The sequence below is a fragment of the Xenopus tropicalis genome, chromosome 2 (genome assembly GCF_000004195.4).
Source record: "Xenopus tropicalis strain Nigerian chromosome 2, UCB_Xtro_10.0, whole genome shotgun sequence".
Classification (NCBI taxonomy): domain Eukaryota; kingdom Metazoa; phylum Chordata; class Amphibia; order Anura; family Pipidae; genus Xenopus; species Xenopus tropicalis.
Window position 1 is genome coordinate 104,670,272 of NC_030678.2, and position 15,872 is coordinate 104,686,143.

At 36.9% G+C, this 15,872-nt stretch overlaps 1 protein-coding gene across 4 annotated transcripts in view; it reads right to left on the reverse strand.

Annotated features, from left to right (window-relative positions):
* Positions 1 to 15,872, reverse strand: part of nf1 (neurofibromin 1) — a 139,302-nt gene that overhangs the window by 21,610 nt on the left and 101,820 nt on the right. For all 4 annotated transcript variants that reach the window (XM_012957569.3, XM_002936819.5, XM_018091613.2 and 1 more), the window contains 14 exons: positions 13,257 to 13,459; positions 12,567 to 12,760; positions 11,788 to 11,928; positions 11,140 to 11,419; positions 9,864 to 10,078; positions 9,316 to 9,377; positions 9,114 to 9,228; positions 7,880 to 7,981; positions 5,949 to 6,089; positions 5,192 to 5,321; positions 4,479 to 4,610; positions 3,076 to 3,211; positions 2,695 to 2,852; positions 132 to 254 (listed from right to left, as the gene is read on the reverse strand). In XM_012957569.3, coding sequence (XP_012813023.1) covers positions 132 to 254; positions 2,695 to 2,852; positions 3,076 to 3,211; positions 4,479 to 4,610; positions 5,192 to 5,321; positions 5,949 to 6,089; positions 7,880 to 7,981; positions 9,114 to 9,228; positions 9,316 to 9,377; positions 9,864 to 10,078; positions 11,140 to 11,419; positions 11,788 to 11,928; positions 12,567 to 12,760; positions 13,257 to 13,459 — 2,132 coding nt within the window. The remainder of the gene's footprint in view (positions 1 to 131; positions 255 to 2,694; positions 2,853 to 3,075; positions 3,212 to 4,478; positions 4,611 to 5,191; positions 5,322 to 5,948; positions 6,090 to 7,879; positions 7,982 to 9,113; positions 9,229 to 9,315; positions 9,378 to 9,863; positions 10,079 to 11,139; positions 11,420 to 11,787; positions 11,929 to 12,566; positions 12,761 to 13,256; positions 13,460 to 15,872) is intronic.

Below are 15,872 nucleotides of genomic sequence, written 5' to 3' on the forward strand. Positions count from 1 at the left end.
TGACCAGATCAATATAGTAATTGTTAAAATGAATCAACTTCTCCTTTTAATGATATATCTAATAATGGTTTCCTTTCAATCATTAGCAATAAAAAAATAGTAGCAACATCAGCTTTCAGATGAATACCTACCAATATCATAATCATGCTCTGCAACTCTCCTCATCTTAGGTGGTGTAGTGATGCCAGACTCCATCTCCTGTCTTTTAGGAGCCTTAGTGTCAGATATCAAGTGGTCAAAGCTTTTCCTTGTGCCTAAAGTGATAGTAATACTGTGAGTAATAGTTTATCAAATAATAAAAGTTTAAAATAAAAATCAAACTTAATACTGAATTGATTATTAAACTAAGAGAGGTATTAAACTCTTCAAAACTCTTCATGTCAACTCCTTCCTACAGGTATTTATAGAGTCCATTGGACTCTCCCAGGATAATACATTGTTCTAAGTAGGCAAAGGGAGAATTCACCAATGTATGTTGCTTAACTTTCAATCAAAATCTGGCTGACTTCTGAATGAAGACAGCCAGACAGTCAGATTGCAGAAAGAGGAATAATGAAGATAAACTTGACTTTCAAAAATAGTAGCAAATGTTTAATTCATTTTATATATTTATTCTTATTTCCATGATGAAGCCCAATATTAAATTTTCATCTTCACAATAAATCCCCTTTATGAAGTTATGTTTGTTGTGCTAATTAAAATCACTTAAATGAGTAGTTCACCTTAAAATGTACCTTTAGGGTAAAGACACATGGAGCTACTAGTAGAAGCTACTTGTCATGGCTACAGAAATAGACAATGCTGATCATTTACTGATAACCGTCTCTACGTGTGTTTCAGCAGAGGCAATTCTCAGTATTTTCTATGGCTTTTAGTAGCCCTGACAAGTAGCTGCTACTAAGTAGCTCTGTGTGTCCTCACCCTTAGACCAACAATGGTAATTTAAGGAAAAATACAACTGATCTTCATTGGTTACTTTGTCTCCTTTGTTTTGGTTTTTTTCCTTCTAGTTTGTAATGTCTATGTCTTTATGATCACTAGGGTCCAACTAACCATAGCAACCAGCAGTTCATAAGTCAAAATGGATGATGAATATGAGAAAGCCTCTACAGAAAGATGTGTAACAGTAACAATAGTTGCCGAGGTCAAAGTCCAAATAGCATTTTGCAAGATGAAAAAGGGTAGGCTATTAATTCAAAAAGCATTATAAAAAATATCAACAAAAAGTTGCTAATCAAAGGCCAGTCTATAACATACCAAAATGTTCATTTAAAAAGTGCACCTTTTGGAAGAATCAACAACCTTCTAAACTTACTGATATACTTTTATGGGTGAGACATAAAAGGGAAATGGAGAACATGGCGGCTAACGTCCACAACTCTGCGTAGACAGAGAACTAATCGTCTACACAAGACCAACTCTGATTCAAATTATAACTATGAAACAATACTCCCCCCCCCCCAAGGGACTTCTGTTTTCTACTAATAGTAGTTGCAACATTTAATCTCAGGATTAAACTGTGTGTATAGATCATTACTTACAGACATACAGGCATACATTTAAGATCAGCCCAATCACAAAGATTCTCTTACCTAGGTGATTAAGCAAAAAAAAAAACAAAAAAAAGTGGACCTTAACATCTATCTGGTTTTACCTGAATTGATATAATTATACGTGCCAGAAAAGATTATTTAGGGGAAGACCCAACAATGTTTTCTCTATAAAAAAAAACCGAAAAAAAAACAAAAAACCACCTTTTTCTGCACTGGAAGTTGAAACACCCAAATTTATGAAAATTCGGCTGTCCATCTCTGGCAAAGATTGCTGGAAAAAAAAGAGGGTTTTCCTCCCACACTAGAGTTTGTCAAAAACACACGTGTTTTTAAAGAAGAGAATCCAACACTACCTGCAACAGTTCACAGTAGGTGTTTTCTTGCACATAAATGCATATTTGCACACTAGTGTACTACAGTGAAAGGTGGTATCAATGCATCTAAACAAGGAAGGAAAGGTATGCTAAAATAAGTGTTCCACTGGCTTGAAGGTATATAGACAGAATACATTTAAACTTTAAAAAACATCAGCCAAAAGTGTAGGGGGAAACTGAAAGGTATGTGGTACTCTTCTTACCACACAACCTATTCCAGGTTTATCATGACCCACCAGAACAATTTGGGGCTTATTTATTATTTGTTTTTCTAAAATGAATAAACTTGCGTATCGAATGCACGCTTATTTATTAATAAGGAAAACTCATTCAAATAAAAAACTTGAATTTGACTTTTCCTATGACAACTCCTACTGAATTTTTATATTCAAGTTTTCGGGTTTTTGCATTTACTACCAGACATTCGAGTTTTCGAATCATAACTCAAATTTGACTTTAAGAGGGAAAAAAAATGTAATAGAGAGGGAAAAAAAAAAAAGTAGTTTGTTGATAAATCACCCCCTTTGTATATGATTTGCACATTAAAACATACAGCAGGAGGTTAATGGGCTCTGAGTTTCATTGCATTTCTGTGTGGAAGGGCAGGTTGACCCCATATAATGGTCGGTGCTGTTGCAGCTGTGGGTATGTTTAGATTGCTTGGGGAAGTCAATAGCCAATGAAGAATCCACGTATTCTAGTTGTCTTGGCAACAGCATCAGCAAAACAAAACAGACTGTAAATTCACTTGATTCATGCAAACTAACCAAGAAGCTTTTTAGTGTTTGCTTGTGATGGTTGCCCCATGTCGAGGCTCATGGACTTCCTGGTTCGTGGGCTAACCTGCCCCACTGTTGGGTAGCTAGCAGCTAGGTGCATACCAGATGCTTGTGGTGATGACCAGGGCTGGTTTTCCTTCAATGTTCTAAGGTAAAACAGGAAAAGCTTAAGTGAACTGCAGCAATACAAAAAGAAATTCTGCATACATATTCCCCAGCTTTGTTCTAATGCTGGTTTGAACATTAATCCTGTGTCTTTTTGAGTTCCCATTTTTGTAAACACATTCAAAGCAGGCGTTTAATTCATGGACTACAAAGAATAAATTTTGACATAATTTTAATGTTAGAATGTTCAAAAACATCAGGTACCTGCATGTGGGGTCATTATGATGCACTGGATATGTATCCATAGGAACATTCTCCATTGAAACATCTGTCAGTAAAAGAGATTTTCTGTGTTTCAGGCTGCATCGGCTCCTCACCTCTTCAGAAACAGTGAGCAAAGCTAGAGAACAGAAATATATTCAATGCCACAAATAACAACAATCACTGCACAGAATACAGAGAAATATGGTTTCTGATCAGTTCAAATAGTCATTTGCTTTCATTAAAGAAATTCAAGCTCCTATTCTATCTCTTCACCTGTGCCACCAGTCCTGAGGTGGGTGCCTGACAAAATATTTTGCCTCTTATTTAAAAGAAACATCATGCTACCTTTTCTGCAGCCACAATAATTTTGTATACGACCTGTGCTGCAATGCAGACTGTACTAAAGCTGTATTTAACTAGCGTCTAATGTTTTATGCAATTTACCTATTTACCTTTCTTTATTTTTGGTATATTGTGCCCATGGGGTGTTCCCATTATACACACTGATCAGTCACAAAGTTACCAATTACACTGTATAACAGTGGTTTTCAGTATTTAGATACCAGAAATTGTCAAATAAATAGAAGTTTTCTTAAAAACGACTGCATCATGTCAAAGCTGTAAATTCAGCATTTCAAGTGCATGTCTTGTATGCCAAAAACTGCATATGTAACATTCTCTGTGACAATATAGCTTTTTGTCCCTTATTTACTGCTGCTCTGCAATCAATATAGATCATTTAAGTTTGACTACATGGACAATAAAATATGAAATAGATGTAGTCAAATGCAGGTTCTAAATGTGGGCATACATTCTCAAATTTAGCTAAACATTTCGGCAGACTTTAGCCTTACAGATTAACCAGAGGTGCAGGGTGTGTGTCAACATGTTGAGAAACAGATTATAATGTGCCTCTGTGTTTATAAAGAATGCGTATGTGTGTGTGTATTCAAACTCTCCGAGCGTATTTTCTGCGACTTTTTCATACTTTGCAACAAAATTGGTGCGACAAAGTCGTATTGTCGGGCCGAGTACAAAAGTTTTGGATTCACTCAAGCTTCGTTATCATGACTTTCCTTGGGCCAGGTTGAAGCTGCAGAGTGCAATTGATTCCTATGGGAGGCTTCCAAAATCATGCACAGAAGGATCAAAGTCGGAAAGGTCTTCCTGCATTTCACGATCGTTCGGTACGAAAATTGTGACTTTTGGATCACCAATACGATATTATCATGACTAATACGTTTTTTTCGTAATCATATTAGTGATATTACTAATACACAACATATGTAATATATTTGAAGCATCTATTTCTCACTTAGACTTGCGCTAACCATAACTGTAGGTTATGGTAATATAAAATTGCTGCCATGATTGAAAAACAAAACCATACAAAATGTCTGTACCTGCCAGGTATGCAACACTCTCAGTGTTCACTTCAAACTTATCACAATTTCTGTGTTTGTTGACAAGTGCTAAGAGGGTGTGAAGAATTCGTATTGTCCTTGCCACAGTTGTAGGAGATGGGTGTCGATAACCTGAGACACAAACATATTCCAAATAGCAAAAGAGCTTGGTTTACTCTAAAATTCCCCAAGTTATACCCCCACTATAGCATTTTTCTTTAACCAGTTAATTGCAATGTTCTACAAAATTGGTACATGACAATAGGGTAAGGCTAACACAATCTAGAGTTATAAGCAGTCTAAGGGGAAGTGAAGGGGGGGCAAAGTTGTGAGGCATATTGGAATTAACATACAATTACATTGGAACTCCGTGGTTTAAATCATGATTTTGAAATAAAATCATTCTTATTGCTTTTATTTTTCCGATTCACATTTTCCTTTGTGAGGATTTCTTGCCCGTGAAGCCGTGCATAGCTGGTTCTCCGGTCATGTTCCATTAATATTTGTCCATAATTTTTCAATTGCCTATTAATTGTTAATCCTTATTGTATTAAAGATGGATTATGCATACATTTGCAGTACTTTAGTTATATAATTTGTGCAAGTTTATTTGATTGTCCATGTGATTTATTTATAAGACAATCCTTTAATTTTGGGGGTGTGGGAAATTGTTATACATTCAAAGCTAAAGACAAACCTTTCTATTTACTTACCTTTGAGTAAATGTCCGACTAGTGCAAAATTAAAATTAGAGTTAAAGTTGAGCCCAACAAAATGGTCCATTTGTTTACAATGCCATTCCTCCAATGGATTTCTTATTTCCATAAAAACTTCTTCTGGACTCTGAAAGAAATGGATGACAATGACATTTTGTTTACATTTGCACTTGCGGACTTGAACCACTGTACCAGAAAAATATTTTAGGAAAAAAAATATATATATTATTGCACGTTATTGCTGAAGGACTGATATATGACAGATCTATGAATGCATACTGTGGAGAAAAATAAAAACAAACTAATAAATAGATCTACCCTTTTTTCTAAGTTTTTTTTCTAGCTTAAACCTTTTGCACAAGTCAGCAGTTTTATATAATTTTGTCTCTGTACTTTTAGCTTAGATTAAAAATTTTTGATCACCCCCACAATGCAGTGTGTTTAGCAAAAATAACCTGCAATCAGTCCAGTCTGTTTATCTATGGAAGTGGAGATAAAGATTGCCTTGGTACACTATTTAAGCTAATATAAGAACCAAAAGGAGTCTATATAAGGAGACTAGACAACTGGCCTGCAAGCCCTAACATCCCCTCCGAAAATAAAGAAGAAAAAAAAAAAGCATAAAACTTTCCGAACTTCAGGGAAATCATGTTTCATTTTTGAACAAAAAAAGGCAGTAGGTGCATATATAATATATTTTACAGTCAAACATGCCAATATAAAAAAAAAAAAAAAAAAAAAAGAATTCACCCACTTTGTCATTGAACACTCTAAGGCTATCTAAAGTGTGCAAATTTTGTTCAAGGAGAGCTGTTCCTGCTGAGTAGAGATTAACTTCATCCAGCTGCAATACTGCCATAGCCACCCAGAAGAGAGCTTTGTGCATTGGAGAGTCCTGGGAAGAAAACAGAATGCTAAATTAAAAGTTTGGAATCTGAAAATAACTTGATTGGAATAAATTAGTGTTACAGCATTAATGTGCATTCAGAGGGTTAGCTAATCTACCAACTTCCACTGGAGGGCACCAGCCTGTCTATCCTTGTGGTTTATTTTTTCAAAAATTGTGTTGTTTTGATGCACCCCTATTTCCTCCACCTACACTGTCTCAGCACTGCTAATGGTCCAGATAAATTATAAGAGAGAGACTGGTACAGCAAAATTTGTGCTTTGGAACATGCAATGGTATAAAAACAGAGCATTATATATAATGCTAAGCAGCCCTTGGTTTGTTGGAGATCATAAAGGTCACTTTAATAACCATATTTTAGTAGCCCCAAAAACATTGCGCCAAATGGAGCAAAACAGAACTTAATTGCCTTACAAATACTAATAAATGAGAGTACAAAGCAATATGAAAAAGTCATAACTCACAATGAGATTCTCAGGCAATTTTCATTACAGTATACTTTGGTGCTGTGTTTTCAGGCTACTAAACACCATGACACTTAATGCACCTTAAGTTCCCTTAATGACAACAATTTTTCTGTTTTCTTTTTTCTTTCTTACGTAAACAAGGCGATTAAACAAGTGCACTGTTTTTTACGGTTTGGATTAATAATGGCTGCAAAATGACTTACATTACCTATCTAATCCCTATGTTCCTCTATGAAGGGGCTGCCATATTTGAAGCTATTTGAAGCATTGAAGCTATAATTGACAGGCTGAGAAGAAACAGTTAAGCTGGCCATATACATTAATATTTATCTAATATCTTTTAGTTATGTAGTAAAAACCACTGTGCAAAGTTTGGGAACCCTGGTTTTAATAGTGTCTGAATGGCAGCAATATAAATGTCCCCACTGAAAGTCAAGACATCTGATTGGCGGTGGGTGGCTCCGCCAACTTTTTCTAGGCTGGAACTGCAGTTACCCAGTGACTAACTCTGCAAAGTTTAGGGACCCTGGGATTAATAGTTAAAGAACAGCAGCAGTTTAAATTTAAACCACTTTTGGGCATCCAGCAATCATCATAATTTCATTCAGGCTGATCCCATGACTATGTGATTCAAGTATGGGGAGTGTAGCCTCAAAGCTGTAAGATTGTCAGCAGCTTCAATTTCCCCATAAAAGTCAATGGGTGAAATTTGATTGGCTGTTGTTGGCCCTCCCACTTTGGGGTCATCCAAAAAATGTCACTGTTTCATTTGGGATGACCCCATTATTATGTTATTCAAGTTTGGGGGTGTAGCTTCAAAGCTGTAAATGTGGCAGCAGTTTGAAAATCTTCCCTGTCAAAGTTGATTTGGGGGTGTTCGGAGCAGCGACACAAAAAGGCGGGGGGCGGTGGAATCGCTTAGAAAAGCACGAGCAACCTACTCCGCTATAGGGCGAAGAAGTGTAGAGAGTTTGGGTGTTGTACCCCTAAAACTGTAGAAGGAGTAGCGTTTAGAAAATGGGGGGCGCTAAGAATAAGAGCAGAAGAATAATCTGAAGTCGAAGAACAGTATGTTGGGTTTTTAAACCCAACATAATTACAAAAGCTGACCTGTCAGCGAAAAAGGATCCAAATGACCTATAGGTAACTTTTAATGTACAGTACTATATTGAAGAGTAGTGTCAGTATCATTTAAAAAAATCATCCTTTTTAAATCTACAAGAGTCTTAACTGATTACTAACCATGCCTTTACTATGCCTTGTGCATCTAACATGCCAGAAGAAAGAGCAGTCATGCTCGGCAAGACATACCTTATTCAGGAGAGGCTGCAGTTTCGTTAGTGCTATCACGGTGGCTTCAATTAAAACTTGGCTGTTGTAATTGTCAGGACCTTTCAAGCAGCTTTCAAGCCCCTGCGTGAAGAGGATTTTTCATTAATAAAACATCAAAAACACAATTGTAATTTAAGTTTTAAGTCCACACACTAAAGTTGCAAGCCATGTGCTAACAATGTTAGATCTTAAAGAAATATAATTTTGTATTTCTCTAGTGCCAATAATTGAACGCTGTACTTTACAAATACTATAAATGGCATCAGTTCCTGTCTCAATGGAACTTACAATTTAATGTCTCTATCACATACTCTATTATCAGTTTAACAAGGAGTACTAAATAAGGTACTTTCATTATAAAGCGATACCTCACTTACAATAGTAACATTGTTAAAATGTTAAGCTTGCTTTGGGCTGTGAAAGTCTATGTACCCGTATGCTGCTTAAGACTGTAAACTTTCTGAAATAATAGAGTTTATGTTTGGTTTCTCTGTTTACATAATGAGCATTAACTAATCGCACAGATTGCGGTCTCTTATAGATTTTACTCGAAGGGTGGGTGACAGCCATTAATTCCAGATCTAGTTAATGTTTGCCAGCTGGCTATCTCTATTTTAACCCTATTTGCTTTTATTATGACCCATGGAGTTAATCTGACGGTGAAATGGTCTGTGTCATTGTTCTCATTTCACTACCAATACCAAGTCCCTTGGCTGCATCAGCCTCTCTTGCACTCTGTTCATTAAAGAAGCCAGCCTCCATATAACGGCTTGTGTAGAACCAAAGATGCCATGTATGTATAGGTAAACCCTATATATTTTTGGCTCAGCAATCTGTCTTACCACATCTCACACTCAGTAAATCATGTAGTTTAGCAGTTGGAGAAGAGCTGCATATTTATCAGACACAGCAGTTCAAGTTGCAAGACAAAACACAATGTAATTCTGAGTTTTATTACATTTATATAACACCATTTCAGTGATTTGTTATTCTCTAATAAAGGAACATAGATCTGAGTACTTTTGCAAGGCAGTGTATATGTATTAGTTGACACCAGCAACAAGGTCCTATTGATACCAGTAAAGAATGGCAAAATTATACGGCAACAATTATGTCCATTCAATAAAAAGCAAAAGATGCCTATCCAGAGAAAGAACCTTATGCAAACAGTTTATTACACAGACACAAAAATGTGTACAACTGTCACACATACCTTGCTAAGTATTCGTATGATCTGTTTGATTTGGCCATGAGAAACCCGTTTGCTAATGCACCCAAAAACTACAAGAGCTCGTGGCTGTAGTGATGGGTTATACTGAAAGGCAAACCTGTGGGCAAAAAGATAAACAGTTTAAATAAAATTATTTAAAAGACACGTCAAAGGCAAATCAGTGTATTCTTTGGCAACAACATACTTCTGAGCTAGTTCTGTCCACTGGTCCAGCCACTTGCAAGTTGGGATATCTCTCATGCAAGCCTAATGGTAAATGAAAAGGTGTTAATTGTATTAATGAGCTGTGTAAAAATCACTTCCATTAAACAATGCATGAGGAAAATAGAGTTCTATAAATGTTTAAGTAGTAAACAAAAAATGTTAACAATTCCAAATTTGCATTAAATTTTTTTTACAATACTTTCCTGAGAAGGAAGACATGATGTAGCACTCTGGCCAAAATTTTGCCCTGGTCCAGTAACACAGCATCAAATTATGTACTTGTTTTTATAATACTAACTGTAGTATACCTGTAAAAGGCAACTGGCAATTCTTTCTCCAAAAGCCAATAAGCTGTGTACTCAGAATACATATACAATTATAAACTCCAAGCACTAATGCTTACTAGGGGAGGGTCTGAAGTAATGTATAAGGCTAAAATTTTTAAGAATGCATCAGATTCAGAACTTACTTGGTATATGTAATTATAACAAACAATTTGGTAGTACAATCTTTATTTTAATTAAATACCTCCATAATTTCCAATAAGGCTTCTGTAACAGTTTCCAATGAGGTCAAAGCAAATGTTTCCCTCTCATAAGAGCCAGGTGAGAATGATCGATCCCGATAACTCGATCTGAAGGCTATCACAGCTGCAGATTTAACCTTGCTTATTCCAAACAACAGGTAAAACTTGGGCAGTGAGAATTCAGTCAGGCTTAGCCTTAATACCTGTTTAGTTTCCTCTGTAGGGCAAAAAGGTTACATGAATTACCATATGCACATTTTTACTGTCCAAATGCCTGAACAGATTTCAGATTTCTTTCTATAATATCATTTTTTTGTTTTCCGTCTCTTCTAAATGATTAACAGTGGATATATGGTCTATTATGAGGATAGCACTGCTTAATTAAATGAAACACACAGAGTATAAATTCACTGTGTGCTCTTCTTTTTTGTTCTGTTATTCAACAGACAATGCCCTTGAGACAAATATATAAAAAGCTTATACATATTTTGACCTTTTCAGTTGTACATTAGTAACTGACATCTGATATTGGTGGAGGAAAAGAGTCCTTCCATACGTTCTCTTTACCCACTTTCAAAACATCATACCTTTAATTTACTATCATTCCTACTGTTATCCTATGCCCAGCATCACTTAATGTCGAGTGGGATGATGCCCCATTTCCTGTGTACTGCTGCCCTGGCCCTCCATCACTCTGCTGCACATCTGTGAGGCTAGTCAAATCACATGACCATTAGACTTATCTGCATACTGCAAAACAGGCTTTCAGAAAAAAATTGTGGGGACTGAAACATCTATATGAGAGCTTTCAAAATAAGTTCACCAAAATTAAGAAGAGGGGTGCACTAAATCCTGTTTTTTTTTACAAATTAAGTTTTCATTTGGCTTTGACCAAACTAAATCAGAATGTTTGCAGCCTCTACTTTAAATGTGGTAGACTTCTAAAAAGAACAGGTGAAAACTGATAATTTGCAGGCCTTTACAGAAACATGTCAGTATTACAGTAACATAAAAGACTTGCCTCTACAGGGTCACCCTTCAAGTACTTGCACTTGCCACAGGTAGCCATGGCTGCTGTAGTAGTGAAAGAAGGCTTGAGGCAGATGCAATAGGCTGGATCGGGTATATACACAATGCTCCTGCCTCTTTCCCCAAGCCTAACATGTGTCTTACTAAGCAAAAATACAATTAAAAACCACATTGACTTTAAGCAACATTGCCATTTGATCCATCATTCTCTGGAAATTTGCTCTATGCAGGATTTTTACCAGTACATACCACTGAAATTCAGCTGAGAGCAAGTGCACAAGGAGTGAATGATATTGATGACAAGCCCATGGGTGGAAGCTCGAAGAGACAGCGGGCCAGTTGCCACTAACAGAGTGACAACATGGAAGAGGTAGGGAAGATGGGCGGCCACATCCAAAGAGTTGTTAAAAGACAGCATCAGCATGTACCGGGCAAGAATGGCAATGTCATCCCACATAAGATGCTGCTCAAGGGTGGGTGTTGGGGAGAGGCAGGTCTTATCTATTATTTTACACATTCTCCCAATAACCTAAAACAAATAATGTGATTTTATTTTCATGCACAAAAAATACTGCATAATGATACATATATATATATATATATGTATATAATTATTCTGTTGCATGTATTTTTAAAAACAGACTATGTTGTACAATTTAATATATAAGAAAAGTTAAAAACACAAAGTGACACTCCCTACTTATAGCAATATTCCATTAAGATGGTGCTGCTAAACACCCACCATACTATGTGTTTTGGTATTTTGAATAATGCAGGGTTATATGGTCCAATAAATTCAAGAGACCACAGTAATATAGCCCTAAAGGCACCAGAAGTGTAAAATAATGTGTAGACATGCATGCAAGTAATTGCACTCGACAATTTCAGATAACAAACCTTGCTTGAAACCAGTTTCACATTGCCCGAAGCAAGCGCAACAGCTGTATCGGCCATAACCTCAGCCTTAATGGAACCCAAGCCACCCGTTGCACTGGTTTTGATAAAGCTGTCCAGGACAACATCAAGGAGATCAGTGATCTAGAGAATGTGGGTAAAGAAACTTTAAAAAAGCAATATTAAAAAAGCCAGAAGTCAGCTGGTAGCTGCTTTGTACAGAAAAATCAGAATACTGCTCTGCCATGAGAAGCTGCGAAAATCTATTTATTTTCTATATTGACAATATCTACAATTGACTAACATTACATTTACACATCACAAACTTAGAAATGATACACATAGTTTTTTACACTCCAATAAAGTTACAATACACTCAATAAAAGTTACAATGGGATCGAAACTGGAACATCTTAAAAAAAAAAAAAATGAAAGCTGGAGTTATTGAATAGAAAATCATTGTCTGACAGTAACCATGTTCTAGGAAGGAAATATTTTCCCTTTATCCCTGGATTACTGAAGAGGAAAGAATGAGGAAACATTTCGCTTTCCTTTTTACTAAAGTTGAAGAGTATAGTTTTAAACATTCCTCACGGATATAAGCTGTTGTTTATTTATTTACTTGGGTTACTGTCCCTATATAGTGATAGGGTGCTATCCAGTCAATTGAAATTGCGTGAATATGGTGTCTATTAAAAAACACATTTAAATACTAAAAATGAAATATGGGGTATTTTTTATTTATTTTTTAACATCTATGTGTGGGTGTTAAAGCAACCTACCTGGCCAAGACTGCCCCATATTTTCGCTTGTATGGATGGATACATTTGTTTCTCATTTATAGTCATGGTTATAAGTTTGTCCAAAATAGCACTAACACGCTGACGTTTAGCATCATCTGTTAGTTTACAGAACCGAACAAGGTTTAGCAGCCAAGGCGTCATGTATTCAAGACACAGATGCTTCAGTTCGATACCTGAAGAAGAGTAAACAAATACATCAGAATGCCACATCAACATAACCTGTACCCAAAAATTAAGCAAACATACACACAAACAACATGAACTGCATGGGATCTGATCTTCACGATTAACCCCAACATGTTTAAGTTGCCAGACAAGCAGTCAGTGTCCTAGTCTGTTCTTTTTAAATGTTTTTATTATCTGTGATTCTCCCGAGTCATTAAGCCACTTATTTCCATGACAAAAAATAGGAATAAAATTCTATAGTCTCTTGGCCCAATGCATATGAAAATGCCTAACAGTGATGCCCAAATTAATTAGCTGCAGCACAGTAAGCTGATTTGCAGCCCTTCATAGCTTCCTTTACTTAACATAAAACCCAACTACACCACTTAAAATAGTCTAAAAAGGTACAGATAATAAAAGATTGTAAACATTTTTTTTCCACCTAAGCATGTTCTTAATGGTCCCAGCATTTCCCTTAATTGCACATAGCTAACAAGTACTTACTGGATTTGCTGAAGCCAGAGATGCACTCTTCTAAAAACTCAAGAGTGAGATGTGGCTCATTAGCTGCCAGTGTCTTACTAATGGAAACTATGAAGAGAGTATTGTTGGCAGGAATGCACAGACCCGAAGTCTCTAGTAACTGCCCTTCAATCTTTAAATTAAAGGTACATGTTAAGGCACACAGAAGGTTATATGCAGCAGACCTGCAAGGAAAGATAATACCGCATGCTTAAGGTACTGATATATATGCAGATATATAAAACAGTTGAAAACAAATTCACTTTTTTTGGACTAAATTAACTCTCATGGAATAAATAACACTCTCCAGACTTACAATCTAAAAAGAAAAGGAGTCTGCTGCATGCAAAATTCAATAAGTCACGTGAAGGCAAGGTGTATACACACAAAATATTTTGCTCTACTGGTTAACTATCAACAACACAGTTTTAACTTGAACTTTTAAGAAGAATTCTGATCTTAGTTCTTTCACTTACAACTCTCTTAAAAGCTGCTCTTCCAAACAGCTGAGGTTACACTTCAACTCTAGACCTCTGGAACTAACTGACGTGACCCAGCAGTATTCTTCCTGCCACTTACCGTATTTTTTGCCGTATAAGACGCACTTTTTCTTCCCCAAAACTGGGGGGGGAAAGTTGGTGCGGCTCTCTGCTACATCCTTGCTTTTATAAGGTTGCGCCCGTGCGTACTGACGTCACACGCACAGGGCGCAACCTTATAAAAGCACAGAAGCAGCTGGGAGCCGCGGCACAGAGAGGAAGACATCACGGGAGCCGGAGACAGCTGGGGGGAGGTTAGGGGGGAAATGGAAGGTGCTTGGGGGCCCTGGGGGAAGCTGAAGAATGCTGGGGGTGCCGTTGGGGAGCTGGAGGATGCTTGGAAGCCCTGGGGGACGCTGAAGGATACTTGGGGGGAGGCCCTGGGGGAAGCTGAAGGATACTTGGGGGGAGGCCCTGGGGGAAGCTGAAGGATACTTGGGGGGGCCCTGGGGAAAGCTGAAGGATACTTGGGGGGGCCCTGGGGGAAGCTGAAGGATGCTTGGGGGGGGGCCTGGGGGAAGCCTCATTATGTGCGAGCCCACAGACAATTAACTTTATACAGTTGATATAAAATATTTTACTACAGTATTTGGTTCAGAATCTTTTTTTCTAGATTTTCCTCCTTTAAAATTGGGTGCGTCTTAAATTCCGGAGCATCTTATAGGGCGAAAAATACGGTATATGCAGAGTTTAGCCAAGAATGGCCTAGGTCTACCGACTGGGAAGAATGCTGTGGAATCCTATTGGAAAGGTCCAGAGGTTTTGAATGTGAGCAGTAACAAGTAGTAATGTTTGGGAGAGCAGCTCCAAACAAAGGTGAGCAGTTATTTTAAGGTTGGGGCAATTCTTCAAGTTAATATTCTTATGCCCATATTTATAAAGCGGTGTTTAAAGGAAAACAACACCCCTGAACATTGCAGGGGTATAATTTCCCTGGGAAGCAGAGATAAAATGTAGAAAGTGGAAAGTTCTCAGCTTGTATTAAACCAATTATATTTGCCATAAAGAGCTTTGAAACAAAATGAATACTGCAAAATAATAATCTCTGGCTGTTTCTATTTAAGAAGTGTCAGCATAAGCCCCATAAAATAACAAAGACAATTAATAACCTATACAATATATCTTTATAAATGGTGCTTAGTTATCTTATCAGTCCAGTTATAATAATCTTCATCCTATTTTATACCCAAGCACGCAAAAAAAAGAAAGGTCTGTGATCAGTCTTTTGTGACACATAGCATTAGACCTAACTACAAAAAAAGACCACTTTTCATTCAGTGTATTTTACTCAGTGCTTGTGACCACCTTCCATAAAGTAAAATTTTCAACATTTTCTACAGAGGTACAATAAGAGGATGATATTTTAGTATATCAGAACCGCAAAATTGAGAGCAATTCATGCCCTCTGAGGAAATAAGCGCTAAAACGTAATTTTAAGATGGATTTTTTTAAGAGCTAAAATGGGTTTAAGCTTGAATAATTGTGGTGCAAATAAGAAAGTGGTGTTAAAGTTGGGATGGCCTGTACAAATTTTCTTTGCACAGCATGCTATGCGCCCACTTCCTCTCGTTTCTGGATTCAGTTTTCTTTGAATTTCCGGCAGCCTGAAGCTAACATAAAGCTAAAATTAAAAGTTCCTAAACCTACCCAGAATCTAGGGAACAAAGTAAATGACCAGGAAAACAATCATCTCTATAGTCTAGTGGCACACATGGCATTTTATTGCCACTGCTATTAGTCAGAAAACAGTCAGGCAAAAAGTAATCAACACTCCACTCTGTCTGTTATCACTTTCCACAGTGTCTAGGGGTAACACAATGCCAAAGGAGATCTAGCAGTGACAGGCATACCTTGGCCAAGAGTTAAACCACTACACTACATGTGCTTCAGTGTTCCTAGCTACAAGAAACATTTCACCTGGAAAAACAGAACTACTTTTGATGGCACACTAACTATTGTGTTGTCAAATGTATTTACCCATAAAATAACAAAGACAATTAATAACCTATACAATATATCTTTATAAATGGTGCTTAGTTATCTTATCAGTCCAGTTATA